Source organism: Marmota flaviventris, chromosome 16 (assembly GCF_047511675.1).
Source record: "Marmota flaviventris isolate mMarFla1 chromosome 16, mMarFla1.hap1, whole genome shotgun sequence".
Taxonomy (NCBI): Eukaryota; Metazoa; Chordata; class Mammalia; order Rodentia; family Sciuridae; genus Marmota; species Marmota flaviventris.
The window spans coordinates 4027501-4039961 of NC_092513.1; the positions used below are offsets into that span (position 1 = coordinate 4027501).

A 12461-nucleotide genomic window follows, 5' to 3' on the forward strand; every position below is an offset into this window, starting at 1 on the left:
GAAACATTTTTTTTTTGTATCGGGGATTTAAGCCCAGGGGTACTCAACCAATGAGCCATATACCAGCCCTTTTTTTATGTTTTATTGAGAGATGGGGTCTCGCTGAATTGCTTAGGGCCTCACTAAGTTGCTGAGGCTGGCTTTGAACTCACAATCCTCCTGTCTCAGCATCCCAAACCACTGGGATTATAGGCGTGTGCCACCATGCCTGACCAGAAACACTTTCTTAATCAGCCACAGAGACCTAGGCATTTCTTGATCTGAGCTTTCTCTATTTGATCTTTTAACCCCAAACACTAACACAGCATCTATGCACACTGATGATCAATAGACACTTCTGTTAATACACACCTCCCTCTATCTAGGCATATACAGTTCAGAAGTTTCGTAGCATTCTTAATAACAGCCATGCTATTCTACCATTCTCTATTTAGGATCTTATGTTCTTTTGCTTCTTCTGTTAAAATTGTCCAAATTTACTCTATGAACACTTCTTAACCTTTAAGAACCAACTCCAGTAGAGCCTGAGTCTCTAGGAGGACTTTCTGAGAGTCCTCAGCAGAACAGGGTTCCCAAGCCACCTGCTGTTTGTTTCCCTCCTTAGGACTCTCCTCCAGGGAGCTTACAACCCAGGGCCATGCACCATTCTGTCACTAGAACTGCACAAGAAACAGACTCTCTAGAATCTGCTGAGAAATTCATCAAAAAATTATGAATTAACAGTTAAGCTTCCATTCTGTCTTCACCTCCTCTTACCTCCCCTGACTTAGTTCTTGAACAAATCAAAAACCAAAAGCTTCCACAAAGTAAAGGACTTTAATAAACATATAACCTGGAAGAAGGAAGCAGAGGACAGGTTGGAATTGGAGAGGTGTGGAGACAGAGGACAGCTGGAAAAAAAAAGCAGAGAGTGCCTACCTCCTGTTTCTTGCTGTGGGGATCAAGACAGTTAAAGAAATCCAAGACACCAAAATAGGATTTTTAAATCATCACAGAACTGTTTTTAAATGAAAATAAACAAATAATGTCTTAAGTCAGGATTGTTTCACTGGAAAAGATAGAGGCCAATGTTTTCAATTACAACACCAAGAAATGACAAGGTCTGTTTCATTTCTATTTTTTTTTTTTTTTACTGTATTTTATTTATTTATTTTTATGTGTTTCTGAGAATGGAACCCAGTGCCTCACACATGCTAGGTGAGCACTCTACCGCTGAGCCATAACCCCATCCCCTCATTTCTATTTTCTTATAGGTTGATCATTCTTATGGGATCTAGAATAAACCTATGCCCCAAACTCCCCTCTGTGGCAAAAATTCAAGAAAATACTGGAATAAAAAAGGAAACTGGGACACAATGCTGAAAAAAGAGCTCTAAAAACATCAGCATGAAGCCAAGCAGGGAATGGCTTTCTTCCATTTCCACTCTTCTGCCTGACCTTACCCTACTCTCTCCTGGATCAACAAAACAGTTCATTAGAAAATATACTAGAATCATTTCAAAGGAAGTTTACTATTTGAATATCATAGCTGTCTCTTCGATTTTCAAATTATGAAGTTATTTTTATATAAAAATACTTTTAAAAGTATTTTTAAAAGGTATTTCAAGGATTTTAACATCAGAAAAATAAATGATCAATGTTAATTTTGTATTCATAAGTAACAGTAAGAGAGACAGTAATGACTTCATGGCATTTAAAAATTTCAAGATGGAGGAAATGTATCTTTAAGTTAAAAGCACTAAAATATTATACGGAAAAATATCTATGCATCTTTTATAAAGAGAGTATTTTAACGTTAATTTAATGTTTTTTTACAAAACAGAGATGCTGCACTTTATATTATTACAAAGCATAATTCATGCCACAGCATAAAACAAACTTTTTCTATCTATATATCTTTAACCACAACCACCAACTGAACCAAACACTTATTTTATTTGGATACATCTGTAGATATGATGGGTGTAATTAATTGTTCAGCTAAAAATGCAATTCCATGGTGCTTTTAATGATTTAGGTATGCACAGCTTTAGTTCTCGAAGCAGACTAAAAATAGTGATTTTAATTTATTCCTGCTGCCTACAATTACCCACAACCATGTATTTTTAAATATTTCCAGCCTATAAAAATTACTAATTTTTGCCACTTGTGTTTATCTGCATTTAGACTTTGATTTGGATAAATTAAGCTCTCAAGTGTTCCTTGCTTTATGAAACTCTGCATGTTGTACACTTCAACACAAATAAATGACTTGTACCATTAGAGGTTTAAATAATGTAATGTATTTCATGCTCAGCCTGAAGCTGGATTCCAATGAAGTTGCTAATGCACGTAATGATTAAGTGTAACTCAAATACTAACTGTGTTGTTGAAAACATGACAGGCAATAATTTGGTCTATTATATTCTGCCATTTAATTGCCTAGTACAGACATTCTCTGACACGTTATGAAGCAATGATTTACAATTATTCAAGCTGCAAAGGTCAGAAAGTGACATTATAATCATCTACATAGAGATCCCTTCTAATGCACAAAAACTAGGTAATGCCACACACACATGCGCGCGCGCACACACACACACACACACACACACACACAAAAGAAGAGTTTTCCTGAATTACTAACTTCCTACTTAAGGTTTCTTAAACCAACTAGGAATAAACAATTCTTAAGCACATTAATACACAATCTTAAAATGTCTTCTCATGAACCCAGAAGTGACACATTTAGAAAATGCCCTTAAATTCTCCTGATTCGGTAAATCCTATTCAATTATTTAATGCCATACACACAAATCAAGACTAGACACAGGGAAATTCATCAGTAAATAACATGATCCCTAAATCATGTATAATGGACTTAGGCTTCTGAAAAATGGCTCACAAAACTTAGGTATCATTTCCTATGTTTAAGGAAATCGGGCCTATTACTAGTTTTCAGTAATTCTTTAAAGATAACACTGAAAAACAAAAATAATAGCTTGGTTTGATCAATTTTACCCCTCTTATCTTTCTGAAAAAGACTATATAATCTTTACACTTCTACGCACTTTCTATTATACAAACATAATCAATTTACAACCACTCAAGTAAGTGCAATAACTTATCAACACATGCAGGAAAGTGGAGGGGGAAGAGTAAAATCATTTTAAATGACACTTATAAGAAGGAAGAATGAAAAAAAGAGAAAGAGATGTGGCGTTGAATACCAGAAGCTAAGATACTAGACAAGCAACTTTTTAAAAGAATGTAAAAACAGAAGAGAAACAGAAGAGAGGCTAGTGGGGGAAATACATACTTTTGTTACATGCTAAAGAACACAAACTGGGGGAGAGTGCAATGAAACTAAGAGAATAATTAAAAAAAAAATTTTTTTAAAGGTATAGTTAAAAGAAAAGTAGTGATCCACCATTCCTAGTAGCATAATTTATCACTAAAAATACTTTTATTCTCAAATCTATCATCTGTAAAAGGAGATAACAAACATAAGTTAAACAATTCTATAAGCTAAGGAGATCAATAAATGAAATGAATGTTAAGGAAGGAATTTACTAAGCCACAAGGCACTGCATAAATACTACTATCGGAGGTATAATTTATACTATTTTATATATACCCAGAAAATAAACTTATAAGAATTAACAAAACTTGGTGCCTAAAAATGACTTTTTTAGGTTATTCATCTTTTCAAGCTCTTGACTACTAAAAAAATAAAGGGAAAAATAATAAATTTAGTAAAAACATGTATTAAGCCTATTTTTAAACATAAAATTATTGAAATAAATTATTAACTACTATATAAGGATGCTTTCCATTATTTATTTTTACCCCCACTAAGCCCTACATCAAACCCAGGGTAACTTTCATGTTAATTATCTATCAAATGCCTAAATAAAATATTCCTATATTCTCTAAAATTCCTCTCAATTAGACCTGGATGTAAGAAATATGTTGTTAAGAAATTCTACTATGCAAAGAAACTGCTCCTCCTAAAAGTGAAAGTAAAATAAATGGCTCTTTAATGCCGTTTTACCATGGCCTAAGCAGGTATCTGGCTCAGACAGAACTTAGATCCTAAACTCTGAATTCTACCTACACAACAGGAAAAACTTAAAACACATCTAGCTTCTTTTATTAAACTAACTCAAATCCATGACATACTGGTGCCAAGATCTGCCAATAGGGGGTAAGGAGGGAGACAACCTTAAAATTATCTTGAAGATTCAGAGAAAATAAACATAGGTCCAGTCAACTTATATTAAAGTTTAAAAGGCAGTTTTTGTTGAGAGTTGTTACTGCACAACCCTAAAACTAAGTCTTAAAAAAACGCAAGTCACACTGTTAATAAACATCTACAACGTTATGTAAGAGACCAAACAACACAAATAACTGAAACATTAACATTGATCTTAATTCAATACAATGTACTGTTTGCTGTTTCTATCCATTTTACCACAAAATACTAGTTTTCTTCAAGAAAATCAAGAGATTGCTAAGAAGAATATGCTATTGTGAGGAATAATTTCACTTAAAAATGTGCCTACCCTGATATTTTTGTTATTCAATCCGAACTATTAAAGAAATAACTTCTTAAAACTCAAATAATTAGAGGTCATTAATAAAATTCTAACAGACTGAGACTAAGATATTATCTACTGGAGAAAAGACAACATAGTGCAAGACCTTCTGTTTGTGACAAAATTATAGGGTTAATGTTCCTGAAAGATCACTTCACCTTTTAAAGCATGATTTTATAAAAGGTAAAATTTATAGCAATTAAAGCTAATGAAGAAATGCAGCACGAGCTGCTTATGTTCAGGAACTAATAGGTCCACTGAGCATTTCTAAGATTATTTAGCCATCAATGATAATGAATTGACATTGTCAGTGATGTTAATGTACAAATGCTCTCTCGTGTCACTAGACTGATAGCCAATCCCTGCATTTTGTTTTCCAGTTTTAAGTTATGCACTGCCCTATCCCTTTGAAACACTTGAAATACAGAACAACCTATCCTATTCTTTAACATTAAATTACCTAAATCATTATTGTTCTGCTTCATCCACATAGGTCAGTAGGTATTCTTCAGCTTATAATTCAGAACTTTTAGCCACACCATGAAAATATTTACCTTGTTAAGACTGTCATGTAACTGCACAACCTAAATTCCATTTTTTAAATATAAAGAATTATCATTTCATAATAAGATAAAATTCAATGGTTACTGTAATTCTAAAAAACACAATACCAGAATCTGGAATACTTGTTCCACACACACACACACTCTCACAAAGTTCTCCTATGGCAGCAGTGTCAAACTCAATATATGTGTATTCACTTATAATTCTGCATCTTGGAAAAAAATATTATATAAACTACAGGTGTAACATTTCAGTTATGTTACAAAGCAATAAGCTAAGCAAAGGGGTATATTGTTTAGATTATACCAACTGATTAAAGTGACTTAATTATGAATTATTTTTGATGCCATGTATGTCAGAAATTGTTCTCTTTCCAGGGTCTTAGTAACCCTAATTAGAAAAAAAAAAATTAACAGAGTATGCAAAAATTGTTTCTGATTTCTCACACATGGGAAAGGAACAGCTTATTGTAACCTAATAGCAAATTTTCACTGGAGTCAGGACCTTCTCTCCTATAACTCATATGGTAAAAACAATGAATGAGATATTTTTTAAAATTCCTAGACCTATTGCAATTAAAATGAACCATTTGGCACTTGATTCCTGCAGCTAAAATCAGTGGTAACAAAACTCATTCTCTCACTGATCTTCAGGGGGCTTTAGGGCAATGGTTCATCTTCATTTACTTTAGCAGCAAGTCACTGAACCATCAATTCTGCCAATGAATAAATCACAGACCATAGCTAATAAAACCGCTTGCAAAGTTATTTGTAAAACTCTCTTAAGGGTCAAAAATACAATCTGGGATACAATCTGCAATCTGGGATAAAATGTACTGTCCAACCAAAGCAAAACCTATTTCTGCCTTGGAAGATATTTACATGTAGTATCAACCCAAAGACTCTTTTACTAAAAAACAAAAATGTAACATAACATGTGTACATTTAACTGAACTTGCAATATTTTGTAAGTTACCCTACAATAAGAATTGTAAGTTTCTTAGGTTTCACTTAAGTGTTTCTATATGAAATACTTATTAACTAATTTTTCTAGCATAACATTAAAATATATCTTTAATCAGAAGTAGGATATTAAAATCCACCTCTGAATGTCCTGATACATCATATGTCACAGTATTTTAAAACCTTTTAAACATTTCTGCTAAACTAATTAGTTTGATATTAAGGTACTTCAGTGCTTTCTATTAAATGTAACTCATGTGACTGACAATTAAACATTGTGAATGAGTCTGCAGTGAAAAATAGCAATGACTGCAAAAGGAAACCAGTTTTGAAATAAAGTTACAAAAAAATACATTATATGCTTTTTTCCACTCATCATCTTTCAAATAATCAGTACATAGCCATCTGAAATTAAATCTTTTATTGTTTTACTTATAAAATATACCCACTGTATCCAGAGTCATTAATGTGATTAAAATTAAAGCAGTATAGCAAAAGAAAAAAAAACATACATATACACTCCTAAAGCTATATTATGTATTTTTGTCTTTAAATGGAATTTATACTTCTCTCTGGCGATGTGAATGAACATCCTATAATTTAGTCAATTTACAGATTACAGGTTCAAATTGACCTTGTAGCCCATAAAATTGCTCATCTTCAAGTACAGGATTAGAAGTGGGAGAAGAATGTCATAACTGTATTTAAGGAATTTACCATAACAATGGAAAGGAGGATACGCATGCATAATTTTAGCCACTCTTACTCATATCAGTTTTAAATTCTGAAACAATGGATATCCTGCAAAGGCTTCCTGGTTCACACAGCAGAGATGGTTTCAATTTACTCACCCACAGACATGACACTTGTATTCCCTCATCCCAAGGTGCCTTTTCACATGGTTTCTGGCATCTCCAAGCTGAGCTGTTGCAAAATGGCATATCTTGCACTTGAATGGTTTTGATCCTGAGTAATTTAACATAAAATATGATTCAGATTTGCATAATACCTTACTGACAGTTTTAAGAAAGCTAAATCTTAAATCAGACTTTTAATCTAATTAAGAATTTCTGTCCTCAAAATGGAATACCTGCATTCATTTACAAACTGAATAAACCTGATTCCATAATTATTCTACCCAGAGGCTTTAATGTTCAATGAGTCTTCCTAACTTTCAATTACAATTTTAAGATCTAAAGTCAAAAGTGATACTGTTAGCCACTCTAAGTTGATGAAGCCAGCTCAATAAAGTTAAGCAGTTTTCTTACATTCACAAAGTATTTCTTAAAGGCACTCAGTATTTTAAATGAAACATTTAAAAAATACAAATACATTCAGGATAACTGATACCTTTAAAACTATACCAATGAGGACATTTGTCAGTAGCCATCTGGTTTCCTCATATTTCTCCATCTTTGAATTTATTCATATCAACAATGGCATTTTAGATTTTTTTCTGCCATTTATCTTAAATGATTTACTATATTACCATGTTAGTAGAATGAACATATATGTATGAATGCACAGTGGATAAATTATTATGCTTTTATGATCATTTTTAGTCAAAAACCTGTGATGATTCAGCAAACCAGAATTATTGACATTTTCATTATTACTGACATCAAGAACAAATGATGCAACACAGAAGGCATAATAACAACAATGAAATGTTTTAATCATTTCATAAGGAAATAAGATTAAACTACACTTAAAAAGTGAGAAAATGAGGGCTAGGTGTGGTCCACTAGTAGGAATGCTTGCCCTAGCACAACCTAAGTCCTGGTTTCCATTCCAAGTACCACCTTAAAAAATAAAGAGGGCAGGGGGACAAAATGATTTTTAAGTCAGCAAAATTACTGTCATTAATAGATAAGACTGTAACTAAAACATGCTAACGTTTAATCAGTACTCACATTAAACAGAAACAACACTCTTTTAAGGTAGAAAATATATATTTTCCAGTTTCCTAATTATGACATCTTCAAATAAATCAAAATCATAAAAACCATAGTTTAAAATTAGAACAGTATGTTTCTAGATTTTTCATATTACATTTAGTTCCTATTTGTTCAAATGCCTCTTCTAATTATAGTTAGATAGAAAAAGGATATATGTGTGTGCTTTAACACACAAAAAGTTCCAATTTTTGAAATTTCAAATATGATCAATGAACCTTTGTGCAGTACCCTAGGGGATGGGGGGAATCCACCAAGAATACTTTGTTGAAACTGAAACACTCACTCAGTAAAAAATTTTAGTGTCTTAAATTTCAATTAATTCCCAAAAGCTGACAAAAAAAGTGAAGCGTTTAATTTTAATCTTCCAACAGAAATAAAAAAGTCAACAGAACTAAGCACGGGCAGACAAGGTTGAATATTTCACAGTTCAATGACAATGAAGCCAGATCTCTTAATACTTCCATTTCTACAGATAGAAGTAGATGTAAAATATATTTAGCACCTGAATGGTTATATCTAGTCAGGTTTGTATGTTTAAATGTCAAAAGCAGGTTGAGATTGCAGCTTACAGCAATCACATTCTATCAATCACATCAGAAACTACAGTTTATTTAAATGATTCTGATAAAAGTAAGCCTTTCACTACTTTGAAACACTACAGGAAAGCACAGAATTCTAGAAAGAGACTTGAAAAGAGTGAGAAGAACCAATAAACCTGAACTTTAAAAGACAATGCTTTAAAGATAATAGGATAATTAGGAAATTATTAATGAACAAGAGTATTGGGACTACAAAGGAAGAAGGTAATGTTCCCCAATCTCTGTATGAGGACTTTGGGGAATGGATGGGTCTCAATTTCAGCTTCTTCCTTCACACAGCACCTGAACTGTGACTAGTTCCTCTCCTATAGCAGAGGGGCCACTAAGGTTTAGACAAGGGTCTTCAGTTTTTTCGGTTCTTTATGCGTGGCTCCTCTGGGAGGAACTTGGCTGGCAGATTCAGTGATCACTGATGCAGAGTGCTGGCCACACCTTAATGAGTTACTATGTTGACTGCTTCACCCAGAATCACTGAGGCCTTGACTCTTCCCATTCTTACATTTAGAGTAGGCTGTGTTAACATCTCCTTTCTGCGCATTAAAATTCAAATACCAGTCAATGCAGCAGTTCTTTGCATATAAAAAAAAGAAAACCTGTCCCTTTTCTCTTTTGTTCCTATCTGATAACACTTCCATTTTTTAAGTTTGCTATACACATTACAAAATTATCCAGGCATAGTATTTGTAAAGCAAAATTTGTAAAACCAATTTGTCTTTCTCTCGGGGATATTTGATTATTATGAGCTTCCATTTTAGATAAATACATTATATTTTATGTGTGTGCGTGTTGATACACACCTTATATATAATGTGCATATACATCTTATATATGTTTTTATATAAGCTTTCATTATATATAATTCCATTTCCAGGACTAACATGATCCTCAGGTTTGAATGGGGTTTTTTGTTTGTTTGTTGCTTTTGTTTTTAATTTGGCCTGTGTAGGTTTTTGAAAGGGATAAACTAAAGAAGTTCTCTAAAACTCCAGGGCCTTAGGATTTTACCAGAAGAATTCCAAAGGCTTGAAAAATTCAGTCTGCACTCAGACCCACAAGGCATTCCTTACCTGCATTACTAATTACTGTGCATATAAGGACATGATAGTAAGCAATCACAGGAAAAGACAAACAAAAACCTTCATGGCTTAAAAGAATAAGAAGTTATGGATTAAAATATATACCACATAATGTTTCCCAACTATAGCCTAATTAATGCAATCTTCCCTAAACATCTGAATACTTCATTCATTTATTCATCTCTTCATTCACTAACTCACCTGAGGAAGCAACTACGTGTGGGCACACAGAGGAAGCACTGAAGAAGAATCCCTGCTGTCTGTGCTCAATGCCTGCAAATTAACTGAGTGACCCATTCCTGCTCTGAAGCGTTACACACTGAGTTGCAATACTACCAGCCCCAACTTCAGAGTTTTCAATGAAGTCACACACCCACTATGTTCTACTCATGAACATTATCAAACAGCCCAAGTGACCAGAGCAGTCTGAACAGAAATAGAATGATTTCGGACAATCTTGTTGCAATAAAAGGGTATCTTTCATGTCACATGAAATAAAAGCTCTTAATAGAATAATGCAGCAGACAAAATGAACGGCTTCATCAGTCCTACCGATGTAAGACAAAGACTGCTCTCACTGGCCATGCTGACTACTCTACACCAGTAGATGTATGAGAAAACCCTAGGATGCTTTCTTCCTACAATTCTCGATAACCAAAACTCAGTTACTTCTTATAGTGGTGCTTTTATCATGCTTAAGGACAGGAAGAAAGGTTATATAGAATATATAGTAAATCACAAAATATGAAAACAGAGAATGGAAGAGTAAGCCCTTTTTCAGTTAATCATTAATAGCAGTTCCTGCATTACAATTTCATGGACATAAGCAAAGTATCCAAAAAGCAATTCATTTTTGAGGGGGAGGGGAGGACCTGAATTAAGACCTGAAGATTGATTTTGCCAAAAACTGACCTGCAAAATTTAAATGGTGAACTGGCAATGTATACTTAGGAAGGATGCTGTCTGTTGTGCTTCAAAGAACAGTAAAAATGTACTTGCTAATAAGAACACCACAAGATGTTTTTTAAACAAGTATGCTAACTTTTACTAAATGTTACAATCAATGATGTAACTTATATAAGTAGGGTTACTTTGTCACATATTGATAGTTACCTCACTTTCACATCCACATTAACTTGATTTTAAATGCAATTAATACATATAGTCAAGGAAGACTAATGGACTACATTCTGCACTTAACCTGGTGGACATTTTCAAATGGCACAAGTGACCAGTGCAAACCTATTTTGCATTGTAAACGACTAAATAAATCTTAATGGATTAAGAATGATCAGCTATCAACACACAAGGGAAATTAAGTGCTGAAATGCCTACATTGATTATTTTAAATTATTAGCCTTACTCTGTTCTTGAATTTGTATGCTTTTAGTGAGCTTTAACACATTTACAAGACTTATTGACTATAATTACAAGAGAATTCAAGTAATGGACACATCAATTATAAGCAACATGTCCTGAACAGACAGTTGCATAAAGAATTCTAAAAAGAGCTCCATTAACATCTTCCTCTTCGTTTTATTCAGCTTCATCTGCCTTAAGAGAGCATATTAAGAAAATACATATTTTCTGTACATATGAACAAGCCTGATTTCTAAAATCATATCATTTCAGAAAGTGGGCTGCAACAAGATACTGACAGAGGTACTAATAATGTAAACAAATAAGCTTTTAAACTTATTCCAAAAAATGGCTCTACTGCACATGAATACTGGAGATCAAGAGTAAAATGTTTATGTTTACCTAATCTTATGCAGGTTGTCCTTCTACTTTCTTCACTAGGAAACTTTTATCTCTTTAATCACATTATATTAGTAATAATGCTCCATACTTTCTTATCTTTCTCCTTGTAACCATGCACTAAGTTTCAACAACTGCATGAATTTAAAGTATAGCTTTAATAATAAGCCATTATTTAAAAGTACAGTAAAATAAACCTTACAATTTTAATGAAAATATGTTCATTGAAATGTGAATTTATTATTCAAATCCACTCATAAATTCAACCATGGAGACAGATCTTGTCTAAGCAGAGCACAATGATTTAGAAAAGCTGTCTATTTAAAATAAAGAATGTATGGCAGGTTTATAGAAACAGTGCAGTGAATTTTTACATAAATTTAGAATAGTAGCTTATGCATTTTCCACCAAAAAATGTTTTTTTTAAATTTCTGCCTAAAATTAAATATTAACATGGAACACTAAATATGACATAGAGTACAGAAACTAAATCAGGTACTACTTCCACAAAAAACAAATCGCCAGTACATATTAACTGAAAAGTATTACTGATTTCGGTCCTTGAAGGTAATTTTGTTGCCTAGAGTTACACTTTTGGATACAAAATATCTGGCAATAAATATTATTTAATCCCTAAAATTGTGATAAAAGCCACTTAATATGTCTTCTGAAAACACAAAATGTGACTCAATATATACTTTGGAAAAACAAATAATTAGGACTTTAAGCAACCAAAAAAGCATTATAAAAGAGGAGTTTGACAAAGGCATCCAAGGGACTAGATTTTTTGACAAAACTGAAAGAAATTTGTCAACTAATCAGCCTTTGAAATCACTAAAGCTTAATTACCTTTAGAAATGCTAAGTGTCCACAGTGACTCTTAACAGAAGCCTAGAACACCACACACAGCAGAGAATAGATGGAAGGCCAACAAGCAAATGCAGGCAGGGTTCCTACTTGGATGGGA

The 12461-nt window shown here is 33.0% G+C and overlaps 1 protein-coding gene across 3 annotated transcripts in view; it reads right to left on the reverse strand.

Annotated features, from left to right (window-relative positions):
- The window catches only part of Znf407 (zinc finger protein 407), a 430768-nt gene that overhangs the window by 388157 nt on the left and 30150 nt on the right, over nucleotides 1–12461 (reverse strand). For all 3 annotated transcript variants that reach the window (XM_071602635.1, XM_027935301.2, XM_071602634.1), the window contains exon 3: nucleotides 6955–7069. In XM_071602635.1, coding sequence (XP_071458736.1) covers nucleotides 6955–7069 — 115 coding nt within the window. The remainder of the gene's footprint in view (nucleotides 1–6954; nucleotides 7070–12461) is intronic.